General features: G+C 40.9%; 1 protein-coding gene across 3 annotated transcripts in view; it reads left to right on the top strand.

Moving 5' to 3' along the window:
• LOC126248554 (WD and tetratricopeptide repeats protein 1-like) overlaps positions 1-24,732 on the top strand; it is a 208,142-nt gene that overhangs the window by 153,935 nt on the left and 29,475 nt on the right. For all 3 annotated transcript variants that reach the window (XM_049949637.1, XM_049949635.1, XM_049949636.1), the window contains exon 14: positions 13,678-13,870. In XM_049949637.1, coding sequence (XP_049805594.1) covers positions 13,678-13,870 — 193 coding nt within the window. The remainder of the gene's footprint in view (positions 1-13,677; positions 13,871-24,732) is intronic.

The following is a 24,732-nucleotide window of genomic DNA, read 5'->3' as shown; positions in this document are numbered from 1 at the left end:
CGATGTGGCGGATGCAGCAAAGACATCAAGGTGCGATGAGATCGACCATGGAGCAATTCAGCCGGCGAGCGACCATCGCGAGGCTGAGAGCGATACGAAGACAAAAAGAGCAACAAAGCGTCCTCCCGAGAATGCGACTCTTTCAATTTCAACATCTGTGACTTGAAAGTCCGGACCAATCGTTCAGCGGCACCGTTTGACTGAGGCGAAAACGGCGCGGATGTCAGATGTTGAATACCATTGGCCCTGCAGAATGACTGAAATTCGGCGGACATGAATTGTGGGCCATTGTCGGAAACAATAGTCTGCGGAAGACCTTCAATGCAAAAGATAGCAGACAAGGCTTGGATTGTGGCAGAAGACGTTGTGGAAGACATCCGGACAACAAAAGGAAAATTACTGAAAGCATCGACCACAACCAACCATCGAGCATTCCAGAATGGACCAGCAAAATCGATGTGCAAGCGTTGCCAAGGGGAAGTGGCTTTCGGCCATGCAAAGAATTTCCGCGGCGGTGCGGATTGTTGTTCGGCACACGCCACGCAAGAGGAGCACATTTTCGTAATCGCAGCATCGATTCCGAACCAAGTACAGTGCTGACGAGCAAGTTGTTTCGTACGCACTATACCCCAATGTCCTTGGTGAAGAAGCTTTAAGACAGAGGACTGAAACGAACGTGGGACTACGACTCGGGATTGATCATTATCAGAACGCAACAACAAAACACCACGTCGTACAAAAAGTCTCTCCTTGTGAGCAAAAAAACGGCGAACCAAAGGATCTTCGATCCGTGACTTTGACAAGGGCCATTGCGTAGCAACAAAACGCAAAACAGTAGCAAGGACAGGGTCAGCAGCGGTGGCTGTAGCCACACGACGAAAATCAATCGGAAACGATTCGACCACGTCATCGGTTTCCGAATCAATGAACATGCAAGCAAGTTCGGAAGAATCGAATGCTTTATCCTCAGCAACAGGCAAACGGGACAACGCATCAGCGTTTCCGTGCTTAGCAGTGGACCGATACAAGATATCGTAGCGGTACTGCGAGAGAAAAAGTGACCAGCGAATGAATTTCTGCGCTGTACGTGGAGGTACAGGCTTGTTCGGATGAAAAAGCGATGTCAAAGGTTTGTGGTCCGTGATGATGGTAAAGTGACGACCATACAAGAAGTCATGGAACTTGGTAACACCAAACACGAGAGCTAAAGCTTCTTTCTCTATTTGTGAATAATTTCTTTGCGCAGATGAGAGCAATTTTGAAGCAAAGGCAATAGGGCGATCATGCGAGCCATCTTTGTGCGCAAGCACAGCACCGATCCCGAATTCCGAAGCATCTACCATCAACAAAAGGGGTTTTCGGGGATCGAATGGCGTAAGGCAAGTATTTGAAAGTAACGCCGATTTCAACTGGCGAAAGGCGCGTTCGCATTCCGTCGTCCAGCCGAACGGAACACCTTTACGGCGTAAGCGATGAAGCGGAGCTGAAATGGAAGAAGCATTGCGCACAAACCTGTTTGGAGTTAATGCTAAAAGAAAGCAGGTGTGGATGCACACCCGAATGGCAGTCTCTTGAAGCGATACAAGCCAAGATGCGTGTTTACCACCAAGACGCGCTGGGATTCTTCGTCCACAGGTATCTGCAAGTACGCATCTGCTAGGTCCAATTTGGAAAAATATTTTCCCGGGCACAGTTTGTCAAAAAGATCTTCCGGGCGGGGCAAAGGAAAAGTAGCAGTCACAAGTTGTGGATTCACAGTGGCCTTGAAGTCCACACAAAGTCTCAGTTTACCGGAAGGTTTAGGCAAAATTACTAAGGGTGAGGCCCAGAGAGAAGCCTGCACACGTTCAATTACACCTTGATATTCTAAATCGTGTAATGTTCTTGCGACCTCATCACGCAATGCGTGGGGAACATTGCGCGCTCTGAAAAATTTCGGTTGCGCGTTGTCTTTCAGTTCCAAATGTGCAGCATAGTTCTTAGCGCAACCAAGGCCCGGTGCAAAAATGTCTGCAAATTCTTCACAAAGACTAGAAACACTGGCAGAAGGCACAGTCTGATTCACTGATAGGACCTGATTTACTATAGACATATTAAACAATTGAAACAAATCTAAACCAAACAAGTTCACTGCAGTAGAAGAACGAAGAACGTAAAATGACACAAGTTTTGTTTGTCCCTTGTATGTTGCAATAAGGCTGCACTGTCCTAACACAGGTATATGCTGTCCTGAGTAACTATGTAACTTAACATTTGCGGCACGCAATGGCGGTTTGCCCAGTTGTTTGTACGTGTCGTGATTGAGCAATGAAACTGCAGCTCCGGTATCGAGCTGGAAGGGGATCACTTTGCCTTCAAAGTCTAAGTCCACAAAAAGTTTATTGTCCTGCTGACGACAAGAGCGACTGTCACGTGCAATGTGAACTGATACAGGTACAGAAGCACTTGTGACTTTACGGGAATTCCGGCGACGTCGACGCACACTTTTGGTGGGACGAACACAGTCACTGTTAGCTAAAGTGTCACTGGACGGGTGGGAATGAACTACATGAATGTCCATGGGCGAAGGTCCACGAGCCTGATTGTCCTGGGGTCGATTCCGGCGCGAAGCAAAAGGCCTGGAATTTGTGTGATTGTCTGATCGAAGCTTTTTCTGGCAAACACTTTGAACATGTCCTTTCTTTTGACAGTAAAAGCAAATAGCTTGGCGTGACGGGCAATTTTCACGCGAATGTCTAGTTGCACACCTCGGGCATGATTTCACTGCAGTTGCTTGCTTACGCGGCGCACGTGTTTGCGAGCTAGGCTGCCGCTGCTGTGCGGACGGGCGCGAGGGCCGTGTAGCGTCCCGGGCAGCGCGGCCGGCGGGCCGGTTAATGTGACACACTGCTGGCGAAGTTTCAAATGATGCCTGAGCAAAGTCAAGTGTGTCTTGCCTATCCAATATGTCTATCACTTGTTGAAGGGAGGGATTAACTAGTTTCAAAATCTGTTCCCGTATGCGAACATCAGAAACGTTCTGTGCTATTGCATCACGCACCATAGTGTCTGAATAAGGAAGTCCACAGTCACATTCAAATGCACACTCCCTAGTAAGTCCTTGCAAAGTTGCAACCCACTCCCTATTAGTCTGACCGGCCGTACGTTTTGTACGAAAGAACGTATACCTTTTTGCAACTACATTTACTGTTTCTTTGAAATAGGCATCTAAAGCAGACAAAATTTCGTCGTAGGACAGAGTTGCTACGTCGCGTCGGGGAAACAATTTCACAATCACACGGTAGGTAGACACACCGACACAAGAAAGCAAAAACGGCTGCCGCTCATTACCTTGAATTCTGTAGGCTGCTAGATGGAAGGCAAATTGTCGGGACCACTCAGTCCACGACTCTTCGGCCGCCACGTATGGCCGAAAGGGAGGTGCAACAGCGTTTGGAGGCAGCGGTAGCGAAGAAGCGGCGGCTGCCGCATCGGTTTGCAGCGCACGTTGACCCTGGACGAGCTGTCCAAGGGCTTCCAATAACGCCTGCGTCTGCTGATTCTGCAAGCGAAAAAATTCGGACAGTACATCTGGAGATTGTGGCGAAGCCATGACACAAGCAAATCAGAGCAAAGTACAATCAATTTATGCAACTTGGGCGCGGCATCCCATCCTCGTCGCCAAATAATGTTGTGTCTAGCTCATACAGCATAGACACAATGAGGTAGCTAGGTGCACGCTAAACTAACGCAGACGGGCTTGAAGTTCTGGAACATGAGACTTATTAATGAATAAGAAGAAAAGTACGTAGATGTTACTTAACTTTTATTCTCTTGTTGGAATACATCTCTTGAATAGTAGTAAGCTATAAGCACTGATACAAATGGCGCCTTGCTAGGTAGTAGCTATGGACTAAGCTGAAGGCTATTCTATCTGTCTCTCGGCAAATGAGAGGAAGGCGTCGTACTTCTGGTCGCAAGCAATGTCGTCCGTACAACTGGGGCGAGGTCTAGTCCGTGTCTTGTGACCTGCCATGTGGTGGCGCTAGGTTTGCGATTACACAGTGGCGACACGCGGGTCCGACATGTACTACAGGACCGCGGCCGATTTAAGTTACCACCTAGCAAGTGTGGTGTCTAGCGGTGACACCACAGTAACGTCATTCATTCGACCTAAATTGTGTCTCATATTACAATGGACCAACTTTGTTTCGATTTGGAGATGCGGACTAAAACTTTTCTCTCCCCTTGAATTTCGAGTCTCAAATTTCAGGTGCGGCTTAGATTCGGGAAATTTTTTTTTTCCTTGATTTCGAGTCTCATTTTTCAGGTGCGGCTTAGATTCGAGTGCGGCTTAGATTCGAGTGCGGCTTAGATTCGAGTAAATACGGTACCCTGAGTACCTGGCTATCTGGTTTTTTAGCAACGGGACGGACCACAGTACCTCCAGCGTGGTAGCAGTGAACCTTTTTACTGCTGCGCTATGCTGATTTGCTCGAAATGTACGTAATGTTATGGACATAGAAATCACGCAATGAACTTAAAAACCGATTTTCTCAAAAACCAAGGCCCGTCGCTAAAAAACCGTATGGCCAGGTACTCAGGGTAAGTGCCTCTACAACATATTTGAAGTGCATCAAAATTCGTGATCTACAGTATGGAGGGTCCCATTGTGAGTTGGCATATATAGTGAATACCTTGTGTAAATTTTAAAGTAAAACAGATTTCCTATTGCCACTCAACAAATCCTTGTACTTCGAAAAACTTCTTTTTACTCCAGCTGATACGAGAGTGTCATGTTTAAAATGCACAGTATTATTTGAACCTGATTAAAAGAGAATTTTTCACCCAAAAAATCATTGAAATGGAACTCAGTGTATGATAGCCTTCTTTTTTTCTAACACAGTTTCCATTTTCTCCCACTTTAACACAAACAGCTTCTATTTTATTCACAGTTTTTTTTTTCCTCACTTGTTCTGTATGGTTCACTAGTGGCAATTGTGAATGCTCCAAAGCAGTTGTGGCAACAGGAATGAATCCAAAATTTGATTTTATACATGAAAGTTTACCTGGAATTTCAGCATTACATATTAATTCTTGGGCTATTCCAATTGAAGCAGCTTCACTGCTATTGAAAGAATCAATGATGCTTTAATCAATGATGCTTTCCCGTCATTGAAGCTGTGGGAGTAATAGTTGCAGGCATGAATCCAGGACCTCATCCTGTCAAAATGGGAGATGATGGTAAGGAAATGTGTAGCGCTGACAACTTAAATACTGCAACACAGGAAGAGGCTTTCAAAAATACCTTTCTCATACACTCAGTAAATTTATCAACATCACTGAATTTACTACAAATCTCTTCTGCAACTCTGTGTAAGTTGTGAGCTAACAAAGTCACTTGAAACATTTCAGCGTATGAATAATGCTTTTAGTTAATTGGCAGCTTTCACCATATAAGGTACAGCATCCGTTAAGAAGAGTAGCACATTGTCGTGCTCAATGTCTTTGGGCCACATGTCATGTGTAGATTGTTGAACAATTCACTAACGGTAGAAAAAATTACTTTTTCTGAATGTTCATAGTTATTAGAAACATTTCTCCTGGACCATCTTCCAAAGTTTCCACAGGGACATTTGCAATATATCTTCCCCTAGAGTCATTTTTTTACCATCCGGTGGCGATTTGGACTCCCCGCCTAACCAAGTATTGATAGGTAGGACACATCAGAGATACTAGGTCTACAGATAACAGCTGCAGCTTGCACCCATGTGAGACGCTGTAGCCACGGCAAACACATGAAGTGGTGCTGCCCTCTGATGAGTGTTTACTGCTAAATACCACTGCGTGGCTATTGTTAGCCACTCTCTCGTTAATCTCTGAAGTTTCCAGTTATGCGCTGTAACTTTGCCTGATTTACATTTGTGATATGGATTGCTTCCAGGATTGTTATATCCGATTAAGACAACTTTCCTACACTCTGGACTTTCTTTGGTAATTCATTCACTTTGTTAACTCAGTTGTCTTTGGTTATTCATTCGCTCTGTGAACTTTGCTGTCATGTACCTCCAGAACCACCTGTTTTGATTCACTGCCCTCTATGTCACCAGTATTAGTTACCGTAAACTGTGTTCTATCTGCACAGAGTAGGATAGAAAACATATTTTTTTATTTGTAACTTGTCAATTTTGTTGCATTGTTTTTTTGTAGCTTTGGGTTATATAGTCCTTTTTTGCTTCAAAATAATTAGGGAGAGATTCACCCATGTATTTTTCTAAGAATTCACAAAATTTTGGATGGTTCAATTTACTTGAGGGAATGTTAGCACATAGGAAAGCTGCACAAAGTTCTCCAAAGAGTGAACGAACAAGATTAGTGGGATTCCCCTGGGGTTATTTGTAGTGTTTTTCCATTTACAATCCATTGTACTGCATGTTTATGGTTTCCTGTTGCAATATGCTCCTGAACGTTACATGACTTCTGTGCAGTTACTATTACATTGCACGGTTTCCAATATACTATTTTACCATCTGTCTTAAATACTCTCTCACCATATCAAGACATGAACTGTTGTAATTTACTTGACTACTTTGCTTCATTTCAGGCATTTTTCCTGAAGTAGACTGAACGTACTTCAGACTTCAACAAGATTGAATAGCACAATGCGACACTTTTTGCAGTACAGGGTCCAGAATGGCATAAGCCATTGTCTTCTCATAGAGTAAGAATGGACTACACAAACTCACTGTTGTGTGAGGGGGAAGTCCATATTGTAAATTCAAATAAAGTAGGGAAGGAGGTAGATATATGCCCTTTCTCATGAAACAAAATGAAATGCCCAATTACGAAAAATGTAACACGGAAGAAAGAAAATAGTATGAGAAAATTTCTTTAGTTCTTGAAAGATCAATATGATGAACATGACCATTTACTTGTGAAAATATGCCCTGTCAGAGGGAAATGCCCTTCTATGCATAAATATGACTTAACAAATTACAATAATTCATTAAGCTTTTTCATAGCAAGCATTTATATGTACTTCAGGAATGTGTCAGTCTTAATGGAAAATATGTGCCCTATCACAAAAATCCTGGCACTAATCACCATCATCATCATCATCGCTTGTGCTGCTGCTGCTGCTGCTGCTGCTGCTGCTGGTGTGTGTGTGTGTGGGGGGATTCTTTTTAGTTACCCAGACACATTGTAAAAATGTACATTGAGGTGACAAAAATTACAGGGTAGCGATATGCACATATCCAGATGGCGGTAGTGTCGCATACACGAGATATAAAAGGGCAGTGCACTGGCAGAGCTGTCATTTGTACATAAGAGATTCATGTGAAAAGATTTCCAGCCTGATTACAGCTGCACAATGGCAATTAACAGACGTTGAATGTGGAATGATAGCCGGAGGCACAAACGGGGGACATTCTGTTCCAGAAATTGTTAGGGAATTCAATATTCTGAGATCCACAGTGTCAAGCGAATGCTGAGAATACCAAATTCCATGCATTACCTCCCACTACGGACAATGCAATGGCTGACGGCTTTCACTTAATGGCCGAGAGAAGTGGTCTATGTGTAGAGTTATCAGTGCAAACAGTCAAGCAACACTGTGTGAAATAACTGCAGAAGTCAGTGTGGGATGTACAATGAACCTATCTGTTACGACAGTGCAGTGTAATTTGGCGTTAATGGGCTATTGCAACAGACAACTGATGGGAATGGCTTTGCTAGCAACACGACATTGGTTACACAGGATGTGTACACTCCAGGACAAACAGGAAATCCGAGAACAACCCGGAAATTTTTTCATCTGGGAGAAAACCGGGAAAAACGTGGGAACTTTTTAGAATTCTGAGACTTTCACATTTTTTTATTCTTCAGTTAAATTTTTGTGATTTTGACTGGTAAGAACTGACAAACAGCAAAATGTGTGAAAGGCCTTAAGACGAAGACTATGGAGTACTTCGTAACAATAAACTGCTGCTGATAAGCATGACATCACAACTGTTTACATTAAGTTCATCTGAGCTGTTGCCAGTAGGCTCACGTGCATGTGCAGTTGAGTTGCGTAGGGGCAATACCTTTCCTCGCTTCCGGCTACTTGAAGTATGGCTGTTAGTTGTATCAGCAGTAGTTAAAAGCATCCAGATGCTACCCAGAAAAATTTTTCTGGCGCGCCCATGCTGCCAGATTCGCCCATGCGCAGAGCAGTCTAGCTTCTAGTGGGGAGGGGTCTAGTCTCCATCTGAGCCATGTTTATGTTTAGTGATCTTGCTGTTTCCACCTCGTTTACAGTTCTCAAGTCAAATGAAAACAAAATGGATTTCTGTGGCGGGGAGCTGTCAAGTGAATTAAAATACATTCACCAGGGTGTATACGACCTGGGACAACCGGGAAATCTGGGAAAAACCCGGGGGAAATGCGCCATTTACAACAACAAAACACCATGCATGCACAAGTGTCTGCAAACAGCAAAAATATGTCAAAGGCCTTAGGGCGAAGACTATGTAATAGTTAGTAGCAATAAACTGCTTTCTATGAGCGTGATGTCACAACTATTTACATTAGATTCATTTAACCAGTTGCCAGCGGGCTCATGTGCGTGTGCAGTTGACTCGTGTATGAGCAGTACCTTCTCACACTTCCCGCTACCTGAAGTGTGGCTATTAGCTATATCAGCAGTAGCAGCAAGCAGCCAAATACTAACGAGAAAAAATTTTCTCACGTGCCCTAGCTGCCAGATTCGCGCATGCGCATTGTTGTCTTGAGTTGTAGTTGGGAGGGGGTTAGTCTCCACGTCACCCATGTTTGCGTTAAGTGATTTCGCTGTTTCCTCTTCGTTTACAGCTCCCATGTCAAATGAAAACAAAACTGGTTTCTGTGGCCGGGAGCTATCAAGCGAATTAAAGTACATTCACGTAATTATGGAGGGCAAAAATATATTGTTAGTTTCAGTTTTATGGTTTTATTTTATTTCCAAGTTATTAGCAGTCAAGCATTAACCTTGCAGAACAATGAAGTTATTTTTGTCAGTTTGCTAAAGAGATTTGGCTTTATTAATTTTTTGGCTGGGCCAATCAATTTATTTGGAACGAAGAGTTTGATTCCACAGTATTGGCTAGTTCCTACTGTTCACCGAATTTCAAGTGCACGGTTCCATCTTCTGCCATGTATGGCATTATGCCATAATAAAGAACCAAATATGAGATAGTACAGTACTGGTACGCTAAGAAAATTTACATCCCAAAAATCACACTGAAAAGCTTAATATCAGATGGGACCTACTTCATTGTGAATCTGGAAAAAACCAATGTGCACTTCAAGCCGTATTATGCATTTAAGCATGGTTTCCGAAATTCCGATGCTTTTGGAGTATGCTCTGATATCCTGTTTCTTTCATGGCATAATGTAAGCTTTGTTAGTGCTTTATACATATGAACGTGTGGGCTTTCTAAACCACTGCAACTGTGCACGCGCAATAATGCCTGTTTTCTGGTGCTCTCAGGCAACTGCTAAATCGTACTTATTTCTAACAGTCTTGGGATAGTATTCTGAACGTTGGTTCGAAAAGCATTACTTTCATAGTAAATTTCTTTTTATGCAAGATGAATTATGTTACGTGTGAGAAAGTGGGATGAATTTCTTAAATCACACAGCGTATAAAACTGAACACTCTGAGGACCAGGCACTTACAAGAATTTCGAGCCCAGAAGACCAGATATATCTTAAAGTATAACACTCACAAAAAAGATCAATATTACATGTGAAAGCTTTGTTTCTCTTGTAGCTTATTAATCTTCGAGACCAATATTATATGTGAAAGCTTAGCTTTTTTTGTAGTTATACTATGTATATTAATGTAAGGCATTAACTTTTCCTCTTTGTGTGTTCACACTGCTTAACAGTGATCTTGCTATTGGCTGACTATAACACGTGTCCTATGCTCTGAATATCTGCTGTCATCAGCTGGCGAGATCACGTGGCATGAGATACGACTGGCTTACAAAAGGAGATCGCAATCTCGATTTCAACGCTCCAGAAACTAACGTCATGTGTTTTGTGCAATTCAAATTTATACTTTCGTAATATGAAAATATGCAGCGTATATGCTGGTGCACATCAAAGGTCTTTCCAAAACTTCTCTCCTTTTTTCTTCATCAAAAGTCTTTCCAGAACTTCTCTCCCCCCCCCCCCCCTTCCCCCCTCCTTCCCGGGCAATTCTAGGCCAGTGTATAAAACATTAACCATTCAAAGGATTGAGAAGTTTTACAGTTCCAAGAGAAAAATCTACAGAAAACCTCCCGTCACTTTGCACGGAAAATGTGTATTTTCACCTGGGATAAAGCATATTTTTTAAACAGGGTATCCGGGAATTTTTTTTTCCTCGTCTGCGTATACACCCTGTTCACATAATTACGGAAAGCTAAAATATGTTATTAGTTTCCGTGTTCTGATTTTGTTTTATTTCCACATTTTTCGCAGTCAGGCTTTAATCACCTTGAATAGCAATAAAGTTATTTTTATTAGTGTGCTAAGTAAATGTGGCCTTTATTAATCTCTCCTGCAGAGGCAGTCAATTTATTTCATTCTACACTGTTGGCTGGTTTCCACTATTAACTGAATTTCAAGTGCACGTATGGCATTGTGCCATAATAAAGAACCAAATATGAGATAATACAGTATTGGAACTCCTAGAAAATTTGCATCCCAAAAACAGCATCAAAAAACTTAATACCAGGTTGGGCATACTTCATTGTGAATCTGGACACATGAATGAACGTGCACTTTAAGCTGTCTTTCATGACATAATGTAAGATCTCTTAATACTGTATACATATTTACAAACATACAAGCTTCCTGCATCATCGTAGCTGCCCATTTGCAGTAACACCTGTTTTTTGGCACTCTCTGGCAACTGCTGAAATGAACTACTTCTAACAGGTTGCGGGAAAATACTGTGAATGGTGCTTTGAAAAACGTTACTTTCAGAGCAAATTTCCTTTCATGCAGGATGAACTATGTTATGTATGTGATATGTGAACGTGCACTGAATTTCTTAAATCACAGAGCATTTGACTCCCATTTAAAACTTAACACATTGAGGACCATCTACTTAGAAGATTTTTGAGCCCAGAAGATGAGACATTAATATCATTATTTAAAATTTTACTGGCACATATGTGGGGTGTATCATAAAGTGTAATACACACAAAAAGGCCAATATTATATGTAAAAGCTTAACTTTTCTTGTAACTACACTATATACATTAATTTAAATCATTAACTTTTCCTATTTGTTTGTTCATGCTACTTAACAGTGATGTTGCTATTGGCTGACTTCAAGTGTCCTATGCTCTGGATATCTGCTGTTATTGGCTGGCAAGATCACATGATTTGGCTTACAAAAGCACATTTCCCTCTCGATTTCAATGCTTCAGAAACTAACGTACTGTGTTTTAGTGAATTTGAATCTATACTTTTGTAATACGAATACGAAAATATGCAGCATAAATGTTGCTGCAGATCAAAGATCTTCCCAAAAAAATTTTTTTCGTAGTTTTTTTCATTCTCTGAAGTGCCGGGAAGTTCTATGCTGGTGTATAAAACCTTTACCATTCAAAGGATTGATATTTTTACAGCTCCAAGGGAAAGCATACTGCCACTCATCATGGAAAAAGTGTACTTTTCATCCTGGAAGAAGTGTATTTTGACATGGGAAAAAGTGCTTTTTTAACCGGGAAATCCGGGATTTTTTTACTGTCCACGTATACACTCTGCTACAGTGCCTGTCCTGGGCTCGTGACTTAGTGGTTGGACCCTAGATGACTGGAAAACTGTGGCCTGATCAGATGAGGCCCAATTTCAGCTGGTAAGGGCTGATGGCAGGGTTCCAGTGTGGTGCAGACCCCACAAAGAAATGGACCTAAGTTGTCATAAGGCACTGTGCAAGCTGGTGGTGGCTCCGTAATGGTGTGGGCTGTGATTGCATGAAATGGACTGGGTCCTCTGATCTGGCGGAACTGATCATTGAGTGGAAATGGTTGTGTTCAGCTGTTTGGTGACCATTTGCAACCAATCATGGTCTTCATGATCTGAAACAATGATGAAATTTTTATGGTTAACAATGTGCCATGTCACCAGGCCACAGTTATTTGCGATTGGTTTGAAGTACATTCTAGACGATAAGAATGATTGATTTGGCCAGCCAGATCTCCCCACATGAATCCCACTAAACATTAATGAGACTTAATCGAGAGGTCAGTTCGTGCACAAAATCCTGCACCATCAGCACTTTTGCAATTATGGACGGCTATAGAGGCAACATGGCTCATTATTTCTGTTGTGGACATCCAACGATTTGTGGAGTTCATGCCATGTCAAGTTGCTGCTCTGTGCCATGCAAAAGGCAGTCCAACATGCTATTGGGAGATATCCTGTGAGGTTTGTCACTGCAGTGTATATATTTATGTTCCTCATCTCCTTCGAAACAGGTGGACTGATTTCAAACCAAACTTGGTAGACATATCATTTACTGCCTGGAAAGAATCCCTGTGGGAGTAAGAACCACCTACCTATCAAAAGGGGTGTAACCCACAATGCGCAAATGCCCAGATATTATTCATCCAGTATATGAGGCTGAGGGCACGTAGTGACGTGCAACAAACTTGACACACAATGTCAAACCTTTATGAACCTTTCTCACTGACAACCCACACAAAATGATGAAAGGAAGAATGTTTATTGCTAACTACATTTTTTCTGTTCATGCAGTAAAACTGCCGTATCCAATGTGATATTTTAATTTATTACTGTTTTATTGCCAGCTGTATGCATATTACATTTGTCAGACAGTAGTCACATATGCTGGTGAATGTACATAGAAAATTATAGCATAGTACAACACATTTTAGGAGATACGACATCATAAACATTGAGCTCTGTGGAAATAAAACAGCAGGGTGAAATTTGCTTGAGATACAGGTGAACTCTGAGTACATATCTGTGAAATATGTGACATGTACATATGTGGCCAGTGCCACGGGTAAAATGCTCCTCCTAAACCCCTGGATCGGTTTCAACCAAACTGGGTACATGAACTACTTACTATTCGGACAGAAATACTGTGGGGATTATTACAAGCAACTCCTATTGGGGGGGGGGGGGGGGGGATGGACACAGATGGAGGGAAGAAGAGGAAATGGACAGAGAAAGGAGGAGAAGGGCAGAGAGAGGAAAGAGGAAGGAGATGGACAGAGGGGGGGGGGGGGGGGCAGGATAAGCACAGAGAGAGGGGAGGAGGGGGGCAGGATAAGCACTGAGAGAGGGGAGGAGGAGAAGGACTAAAAGAGGACTGGAGTAAATATATAGCCAGGCAATGCTGGGTACTCAGCTAATCATTTATAAAATCGTCTGTTTTGTCATATTGTATTACTTTATTATAAACATGATTTTTACTTAAAATGAAATGAAAGTCTGAGGAGTTGACACAGAAGAAACTGCAAGTAAAGGCATATATTAGGAGACAGTGTGAGAGCTGTGTCTTATGCGAAAAGGCACCCAATTGTTATCTAAACATTATTTTACTGCAATTTCAGGATTTATTAGATTTGACTTCTTCTGCTTGAGAGTTCCCTGTAATGTAGATTCCATCACCATTATGTGATATTATTTTTAATTTATTTTCTTTTCCAGTGATGGCCAGTTTGTTGTAGCAGGTTCTGATGATGGATCGTTCTTTATATGGGATAGACGAACAACAAATATCATTAGAATCCTGCGTGGGGATGACTCAATTGTGAATTGTTTGCAGCCTCATCCAACCTACTGTCTTTTGGCTACCAGTGGAATTGATCCGGTTGTCAGGTTGTGGGCTCCTAAGCCTGAGGTATGTTTGATGTCCCCTCTGTACCACATGATTTGCTGCTTGTGCTATCCATAAACAGTTTTCTTGTGTAGTTGTACATCTGGAGTACTCCAGAACATTTAGTGAATTAAGGAGAAAGTGCTTTAGCTTTAAGAATAATATAAGCCCACAATTTTTAGATGCGAGAGATGAAATTCTCAAATATGTTGCTAGTGACATGTAAACAGAAATGGGGAAAGTAAAACAACTAGAAAGAAACAAGTAGGTAGAACTTTTAGTGCAGAAGGAAAAATGTAGGAAGTGAACTAAAGCAATGAAGCGGTTCTTGAAAAAAGTTGGATGAGATTTCGAAGGAAATCTAGTCAGAATCTATTACAACTCTAAAGGGACCAACAGTGTGAGGATGCCGGATTACATATAAAATTGTCTACTGTAGTGGAGCATAACATTAGTGGTGGAAAAATCACTTTATATATCCAGGAAAGGAATGCAAGGGCAGCATCCATCTCATCTACAGTTACAAGTTTTGACTACAAGTGATTATTATAAATGATAGAGAGGCCTCCATTACTGTACTCTACAGGGTGTAATGTCACTATCAATCATGGAGTTGAAATGAGAAATTTTTCATATGCTGATTTGCTAAAATTTCAAAACACATTTGTTTGGATTCGGAATACTCGCACTTGGAACTTATTGTTTCATGGCTACATGTTTCAGTTGATTGAACAAAATGGAAATTTGTTGAAGAAGATGCAGGTCCTGTTCAGATTGTGATGGAAGAGGATGTACAGTGAATAAATCAGGACATTTAGTGAAACCTTAGCATTTTATTGGCAGTTGTCTTCTAAGAACTTCTGTAAGTGTTTATGTTGAGGGGGTTTTCCATTAGCAGACACTGCACTGTGTAACCAAGGAACAGGCAATTCAAGGTTTAGAGTTGTTGTCAACAGATGTAGGCCATTCCGTTATGGTGATTCAGAATTAATATCAATCATCATAACTATCGACGAATGTAGTTGTTACAGTTTCTCTCAAAGGTGAAGTGTCAGATGTACTGGCTACTCCCTGATACTGCTCGTCAAACAAAAGTGACTATAGAAAGCAGTATGGGTAAAAGATGGATAGGAACTTTATTCTCTGGAAGTGATTCACTGCTCTGTTCCTTTATTAAATTCATTAGAAGAAATCTTTTAGCAACCAAAGGTGTGCCTGCTAAATTATTACAGCTCACAGGGTGTTTGAAGTATAACAATTTCTCGATTAACACTAAAGTGACACACTTGCGCACCTGCCTCACAACTCAGAAGTGGGTCTATGCAATATCTTTCTCTTCCAAAACGTGAAAGTAACAAATATTGTATGTCATTTTGAGTTCCTACAAGAGGCATTGACTGGCTATGAAACATTTCTATTTAATGTTACAAAGGGCACCCATCGTGGAGTCTTCTCTATACTAGGGAGCAGTGGAAGTGGTTGCTGGAGAGACAAGGGTAGAAGGTGCTCGCTTGAAAATGATATATGATACCTGAAATTGTCAGGTAGCACATTTCAGTAACGGTTTTATGATGAGAAGCAGAAATAACTTATTTTAAACAACAGTTCATTAGGTGAAAAGCCATATGCCAAGAAAATGTCATTTAAAGCAGTGAAGATGCTTTCAATGAACTTTTCTTGGGTGCCTTCCTTCAGAAAATCTTTTGTTGCAGATTTTCAGTTTAGCGTAAACACTTATTTGAGTTTTCCGCTGTGACATCAATTACTTCCTCAAGAAGTAACTACATGTAATCTTTCCTTTGATTAGGACCAACACTTTTTCTGTCATGTTATATTAGCAGTGATAGAAGGCAGCTACACAACTTTGTAGCCTGTTTACACTGGTGAGCTATCAAGTTAAAATTGATTTTTAAGGTGCCTGTGACACCTGACTTACTTAACATCTTTTGTATAGCAGTTTGAAATTGAAATAGTTTTCTCTTCTAGCCACTTAGCCAATGTACAGTTTCTTCCTTCTTTGTATCTGAATTAGAAATTTTTTCCATTTTTCTTGAATGATAAGTTGAGTTATCCTTGATGATCACACAACTCTCTTCTGAACCATGGAACAAATCTAAAAAGCAATGTTTAAATACATTACTATTCATTTCTTCATGGTAATCACTCAATTTGGTCTGTTTCCTTTGCCTATTGGTACTTTCAACCGACCATTGCTTTTAGAGTCCAGCCGAATGTGCTTTCTGGTGTGGTTTTCACTGAGCTAGGTCTCATAGAGATTAATAATAGGGCAACAATGATTTTCTATCCTGATATTGTGGATTTTTTGTAGGAAGGTAGTCCTATCCACAACAGTATTGAATCTCTCCAACAGAATGCATCTTCCATCATTACATTTTCTGTACCTGAATCACAAAGCAGAATTTTTCCACTCGAGTGGTAGCTCCCCATGAAAGCAATCTTGTCATGTGAAACATCATTTACCAACCTACTATCGATATAAACCCGTCCAGGTAATAGCAGCGTCACCTGGTGACGAATGACAGCTAGTCAGACACATGCACAATGCGTGTTGTATCAGTGAGTGTGCTGTCCGTGTTGTAGAATGAGGAAGGTGTGCGATCTGTAAGAGTTTGACCAACATGTGGTGAGTGTCTTCAGCATGCGATGAAACCAAGATGAAACCACTCCCAGACATTGGGCGGTTGGGAGGCCACCCCTCATTACAGATATTGGATGTCGTAGGCTGGGCTGACTGGTAAAACAGGACAGGCTGCAACTTGTGGCAAAACTAACATCAGACTTTTATGCTGGGCAGATTACAAGCATGTCTGAACACACAGTGCACCAAACACTCATAACGATGTGCCTCTGCAGTTGACGAGCCATGCACACACTAATATTAACACCACGACAGCTCCAACTATGGCTGAAATGGTCATGTGACCATCGACACTGGACATTGACACAGTGGCAGTGTGTTGCATGGGTTGATGAGTCCTAATACCTTCTTCATCATGCTGATGGGAGGGTGCAAATGCATCGTCTTCCAGGGGAACAGCTTCTTGAAACCTGTAGTGCGGGACGGAGACAAGCCAGCGGTTGATCCATTATGCTCTGGGAAACATTCATGTGAGCATCCATGAGTCCAGTGTAGTTCACGCAAGGCACTGTAATAGCCAAGGAGTATCTTACACTGGTTGTAGACCACATACACTCCTTCATGGTGATCATGTTTCCCGACGGTAGTGAAATTTTTCAGCAAGATAATGCACCATGTCACAAGGCCAGAAGTATGATGTAGTGGTTCAAGGAACACAGTTGCAAGTTCCAATTGAAGTGCTGACTCCTCAGCTTGCCACATCTGAACCCGATTGAACACATCTGGGATGTGATTGAACATGTAGGATACTCACTATTTGTACAGAATTCCAATAAATTATGATGAATAAGGTCTTCCTGGAAGTCGTCCAAATCAGTGAGTTTCTCCCACTAATGTCTTTTCTCAGAAATGGAAAAAACATAATTTCTTGATCACGGGCTTCCATTGCTCGTGCTTCTGCATTTATTCTCTGTACAGTTTTGCAGCGAGACACCTTACACCTTTACTGTTGCAGTATATGATGTCAATAAAATTTTATCACTTCTGGCATCATTTTTAAGCTTGTGAAAAAATTGACATACATCATGTATGACTTCATTTGTTTGGCTCTGTCTCAGAACTCAATTGTTTTAACTTGCGAACAGAAATAACAGTATTATGTGGTGAAAATCACTACTCTGTCCTGTATTATGTGGTGAAAGTTACTACTCTCTCTCTTTGTAGATGCACTTTTCCATACAGCACACACATCAGCATTTCCTTTATAGTCAGGAGACACAAAGTTATGCCAGTAACAGGATGAATAAATTGCAGTATTGCAACATTAACCCTGTTAATGATAGATGTTTAGTTCTTAGTTGTTACTTCTAATGATGCTACCTTGGTGGCACCTGTGGCAGGAATGAAACTATAGGAACAGTGTAAGCTTAGAGTCTTGGATAAAGGTAGAATAAGCCAAAGGCTTCTCATTGGCACTTAGAAATGGAGGGAGGATGAGGGGTAAAAGAACTGACCTACTCCTCCCAGCTGCCACACTCACTACTCCCTAATATAATAGTATGAGACATGTAACCTGTAGGAATGTATTCATAGCAGATATGAAGGTAAGCTTTTGGAAAAGCAAGGATTAGCATTGTTGTATGCCAACTTACTGTGTGATTTTTTTGTTTCCTCAGCATTCTTGATTAATGAAATATTTCCTGGCAAAGTTAACAGTTCCATTTTGCTTACAGTAGTTAAACTACTGGTCTAGTCATCATTTTCAGGTTGTTCATCTGATAATCTTTTATGTCCACAATGCCTCAATTCCAACTAGACTGTGAAGAGTTGTTGGTTTTGCTCTTACAGTTCTTTGGAGCCAGGTTGTTTTCCTTCACCAACATCATTTTACAGTGAAATGGAAATGTCCTTAGTGTTTTTCAACTGTGAGTGAAGGGGTGAGGGATGATATAATTATAAATGGAATGTTTGATCCTAAGCGTTGCTTAAAATGAAACCAGTGTCTTTGTTTATAAAGGTCTCAGATGTGGTACAGCTGGAAAACGCTGAAGTGGTGTGTGTTTTGTGGAATAATGGTACAGGCATGGGAAAAGAATTGTGCATAAAAGATCATTGTAGGTTCCAGAAATAGAGCTGTGCTTTCATAACTTCAAAGCCAACAATTCTAAAGTCTAATTGGCATCCAAGAAGGAAGGATACACATGACTTAAGAGGTGGAATCCAAAATTTTTGGGACTGGTGCTGCCATCTGGAAAGTAGGAGTAGTAGATCTTTGCACCGCTACGTGACGAGAGCTGCATGTCTGACGAGTCAGTGTGCGGAGTGGCATTCAGCTGGGAGGACATGTTCTGTGTCCACAGTGATTTCCGTAAGGCTCTGTGTTTGGTGTGTGGTGATTTTACAATGGATCCGTGAACAGAACAGCGCTTGTGTATAAAATTCTGTGCGAATCTCGGGAAAAGTGCTACGTAGACCTTTGCAGTGATTCAACAAGTGTTTGGGGGACAGAGCATGAGCCATACGCGTGTGTTTGAGTGGAAGAGCCCGGGCTCTCCAAGACCCAAAACAGCAAGACTGGTGAAGAGCATGATCATCATTTTCTTTGATACCAAGGGAATTGTGCACAAAGAATTCGTCCCACCCAACCGAACAGTGAATTGTGCGTACTACTTTGACGTTTTGAGACAGCTCTGTGAAAACGTGTGGCGACAATGGCCCGAACTTGGGCATCAAGGGAACTGGCTGCTGCATCATGACAATGCGCCCTGTCACACATCCTTGCTCAACAGGACCTTTTTGGCAAAAAACAACATGGCGGTTGTACCCCACCCACCGTACTCGCCAGATTTGCAACTTGCAACTTCGCGCTATTCCCAAAACTGAAACTCAAGTTGAAAGGCCACCGGTTCGACACTAGAGAGGATTCAAGAAGCATCGCTGGCGGTGATAAACACCCTCAAAAACAGGACTTCTGGAAAATGTTTGACCAGTGGCAGAAGTGCTGGGACTGGTGTGTACGTGCGAATGGAAACTACTTCGAGGGTGATGGTGACCATTAGTCCAAAGGTAAGGTTTTCAACAGAGGGCAGCACCAGTCCTGAAAATTTTGAATAGCACCTCATATGTTGATAAAATTTCAGGAGTCATATTACCTTACTGTCTAAGTATAAGATGTTCTGTTACGTACAGAAGTTGGATAAGCTCCTTGAGAAGAAATGAAGAATTCTCAGATCCCTGATCTTCCTGACAAGATTTTAGGTCGAAAAAGTTGTACCTTTGTTCACCAAACTCAAACACCATGTTAACATGCCACAGAGGATTAAACACCATACACACCTGGTACCAGCATGAGAAAAGCTTCATGAAATCTAAAGAATGGAAGATATCAATTTAAAGTAGCTTCTTCACCTCCATCGTTATACGTCATATATCATCTCTGCTAGTCTTGGGAATGGGTTGACAAATCAACACCATGACAAGCTGAAGATAGCAGTTGTGAAGGAGTTTGGACAGCAGGAGGCAAATCTGATCACTCATTGAAAAATCCAAAAAAGAAGTAGGATGTCTACAGAAATTAACTTCACTAAGAAATATGTGGACAGGGATAGTGCAGAAGTCCGTAGCAAAGGGCTGAATTCTACCAGTAACAGATTACCTCAGCTCTTTGGAGCATATAGCTGCTTTACTCACACCAGAACTCTCAGCATAGTGCTGCCATGAAACATCTTAAAATACTCACCAGTGTGTCAATGTTTAAATTCCATGTCTTCAAGAAAATTGGAATGATATCTAGAAATATGTGTGAGGACAAATTAACTGTAATCTTACTAGCCTGGAAGGCAACACAAGGTCATAATATAATGTGTGGACTACAGAAAGAAATTTTTCAATCTGTTCAATGATGATGCTTGCAGGCAGTCTCAACCACCAACATTAAAATGGAGAAGAAGAAGAAGGTGGTGGTGGTGGTGGTGGTGGTGGTGGTGGGCACTCTTTTCAGTACATTAAGCTTGCCAGATAGTCCTTAAAGATCTTTGATCTTTAACAGCTGTGGGACCAGGATTGTATGGGCTTCCTTAGGTACATAAGGAAGCATCCTCTGAGATCACTTACTAGTAACACTGCCAAACCCACATAGCAGTTGACAAAAAGTTGAAATGTTTTCTCAGTGAATACATAAGGAAGTGGGGACACAAAATTCACATCTCTTCTGAATTTGTCCAATACCTCAGATGATTGAATCTTCGGGATATGAATATTTAAGGTTAGTTTTGAGGTGTCTTCCTCTTGGTGGGAAGTCTGGAATCCCTGGAAGCAATTTGTGAAAAGTTTAATGATTGTTTTGCAGAACTATTCAGACGTTGTGCATTATCAGCTACATTTTTGATAGCAAAAATTATCAACAAACTAATTGGATAGCACTGGATAGTGCCTTATTACTGGTTGTATTGTACCTATACATGAAATATTTTGAGAGAAAAGTATTAGAGTCTGCTAAGTTCAAGACAATATTCCTAATATGAAATTTATGATGGAACTTAAAAGAAACCAACTACCTTTCCGTGATGTATTGAGGGAAATGCTTAAGGATGTCTGAGGCATGGTATGTAGGAAAATCCACATACACCAGCCTCTATCTCCATGACTCGAGCTATAAGTAAAAAAAAAATAAAAATAAATAATAATAATAATAATAAAAAAAGACTGTTCCTCACAGAGTTTGTATACAACATGAAACAATGGAAACCTTAACTGATAAATAAGACTCTCTTAATAATGTTCAAAAGAAATGGGAGTTTTTATCAATACTTTGAAAGGGGGTTGTGGTGGAAGAAAATATTATATGTGGAAGAAATTGAGACAGAGAAAGAAAGCTGATTCATTCAAAGTTTTTGTTCTACAGGAGCTCAGAGTTGGAGAAAAACCAATTACAATAGTTTTTCAATTATGTATTTTGTGTCTGCAGTAATCTTAGAATGAAGTACACTGAGTGCCCTTTAGTAGATTTTGCAGAACGTTTACTTACTGCCAGTTCTACCAAACTGCAGCAGTTTGTGAGTATTCTGGAAGTTATCAATATGTAAACATGCCATCAAAACTTCAGCATCAAATATGTGCATACTCTGATATCATGTTGCTAAATATTATAACCCCATATTTTCTTCATATTTATTTCAAAGAACATATGTTTTTGTGCTTTGAAACATTTTGTTTGTTTTGGAGATCCTCTAGATAAGGTTTAAATATGAACATGAAAATATTATCATCAAACTTTCACAAACTACTGTTATATGTAATGTTTGATACATTTCTGTTATTTATAGGTGCTGTAATTTTGTACATTTTCTGATATATTTACTACTTATATATATCTAATCACAAGCAAGAAAGTTTTATCACATTGGAAATCTGGGATGGAAATAATGAAAAAGGAGCAGGCTACCACTCACCAGTAGATGATTTTATGAATATACTTAAAGTGCAAGACACGTCCAAATATAATTGTTGCCAGGCACACAATTATTATGCTGCGTTTTCATTGTTGGTGACAGCCTGATTATTAAGCTGATGACACTTAAGGCTGAAGTACATTTTTAAAATTAAGTGTGTCTTTTGTGCTTCCAAAAGACAATATACGTGACAATAGTTAGTGGTTGCAACCACCTAAAACATAGTGTACATTATCCTATATGTGTGTCTGGAAATGAGTCTGTGTGGATATGTCTACTGCTTGAAGTAGTACATTTGTACAAATCATCTATAGGTGAGTGGTAGCCTTTTCCCATTAAAAACTGCAACAAAGAACTTAAATACTTTTGATTCAAGAACACAGTGAGCTGTGTGTTTCCATCACAGTTGTTAAGTTTAAATAAAGAGTAATTCTTGTAAACTAAGCAGCTTCAAGTTGCTGTAACATGAGGGCATCCAATTAAAATTATTTTCTTAGGACAGACTTGTCAACTTGTACTATTAGTAGTTTGGACAGTTCAAAGTGCCATCAAGTTCTTCTTAGTAATGGTAAAAATAAGACTTGTGCCACTGAACAAATTTCAACCTGATCAACAAGCCTTGCATCTTAGTTTGAGTTTCTGTAAAGGCACTGCTGCAATTGTCAAAATAAGTGTCATGAAAAAGGTGTTACATGCTCTTGATAAAGTAAGAGATGCTGAATTAAGGAAGACCACAAAAATTGTGCCCAATAGACCAGAGTGAGATTCACAAGAAACTTGCTGCTCTGCTATCTTACAAAGGCTTCAGATGCTGATCGTGGTGACGAACAAATGGAAACTGCTGAAAGGATCAAATCAATTTTGTCATGTAATGACAGTTCTCCTCTAAAATGTCAAAAAAAAAAGTTCACTGTTAGACATAAAGCAAATTATTGGTCTAGTATAAAATGAAATTAGTTGACAGGTTGCTGTTTATGGCAGGTTGAAGCAAGATACAAGTAACTTCACTGTGGAAGCACTAAAGGGTACTCAGTATACACTGCCTGCCAATAAAGTGAAGCACACATAAAGGCAGGAGGAAACAAAATTAAACTTAATGGGCTGAGATGGTATATAATTGTATTTCATTGATTACAAAATTTAAGTCAGATTTACAAAGAACTTGGTAATGTGATCCCACTTACCAGTATGATGCTGCACCTCCTCTGGCCTGGGTGCATGCATTGACTGAGTCGGGAAGGGTGTGATCAGGTTGTTGTATCCTCTCCAGAGGCAAACTGGCCCACAAAAAAAATGTTGTAACGGGCTGTTGATATCCTGAATGTTGGCACTGGCATGGAGTTGACATCTTAGCTGGTTCCACACATGTTCTATCAGGGACTGATTTGGAGATTTTTCTGGCCATGGCAGTACCCCAGTATCATGCAGACTGTTCATAGACACATGCCATGTGTAGATGAACATTGTCTTGTTGAAAAATGGCACTATGATACTGTCACATGAGATGTAACTCATGAGGGTGCAGGATGTCTGTGATGTACCACTGTGCCATCCAAGTTCACTCAGTCACTAACAGCCATGACCTGAAATCATACCTGGTTCCTCCCCACACCATTACATAAGTTGTAACAACGCCATGCCTCTCCGGAATGTTGGAAGAATGGGAAGTCTCCCTGGGTCACTGCCATACTTGTCAATGATAGCCGTCCGTGGAACCGCGATTCATTGCTGAACATAGTGCAAAGTGACTCGGTAGCTGTCAATGCTTCCCAGTTGTGAAAATACAACAGATGCAGCTGTTTTTGTTGTGGTGTTAATGACAGCCTATGCATGGGACAGTAATTCTCCAGTCAGGCTGCTGCTAGTCTCCAACCAGTGGTGCAGTATGACACAGAATGGTGGAGTCTATTATTTGTTGTTGAATGGCAGGCATAGATATGAAAGGATTACAATACAGTTTGTACACAATACACCAATCCTTGCTTGTTGTGGCAGATGTAGTGGATCAGAATCCTGATGAAGAGGAGTACTGCCCTCATGTTCCCGTGCAGTCCAATGTTAAATCCTAATTTCCCACAAATCGGGATAGTGCACGATTTGACCCAGCCAAACTGAGACCCACAAGGAGGCCCCTTTCAGACTCTTGTCAGGTGCCGATAACGTTGTCTCACATGAACATGTGATGATGTCTTTGTGTCCTTCACAGTAGGCACTCAACATCTGACACTGTTTGCGCTACTTATGTAACGTATCAGGTCTAATAACAGCACTAAAAACCAACAACACTGATGCACTCTGGTTTTCGTTCTATGTGTCACTGAGAATTGTAATTCTAATCATTTACATACCCTTCAGTGGCATGTATGTGTGGAAAGTTACATTGACTCCACCCCAGCTCTGATCTTATGTAGCATGAAAAAGCTGAATGGCAGTTAACATCATGTTGAACACAAATAATGTACATGTGATCCAAATATCTGCTTTGGATTTCTACTAGTTGCAATTTTAATTCATCCTAAATACGACAAAAACTGTAGTAAAGCTTGTATGGTATTTGCAGCTCCCTATTGAATCTTGCATTTTTTGTACATTGAGATCAAATTTTGCACAGTTTATTTTTTTGTCTGTAAGGAGCATCTGCACAAAATTACATTCAGAAAGAAGAGGGTCAGGTGGGGATCATTGGCCCACTTACTGTGGATGACTCATGTTGGGCAGATGATCAGGATAGTTAGGAAAAAGAGCAAGGAACATCAATGACATGACATACAGCAGCATAATTTGTTTAATGAGAAGGTAACTTGTGTTGCTTGAGGCTTTCCTGATGGACATGTTGT

Source organism: Schistocerca nitens, chromosome 3 (assembly GCF_023898315.1).
Source record: "Schistocerca nitens isolate TAMUIC-IGC-003100 chromosome 3, iqSchNite1.1, whole genome shotgun sequence".
Taxonomy (NCBI): Eukaryota; Metazoa; Arthropoda; class Insecta; order Orthoptera; family Acrididae; genus Schistocerca; species Schistocerca nitens.
The sequence above is the reverse complement of the archived record's forward strand: the minus strand, read 5'-3'. Positions and strand labels throughout refer to the sequence as shown.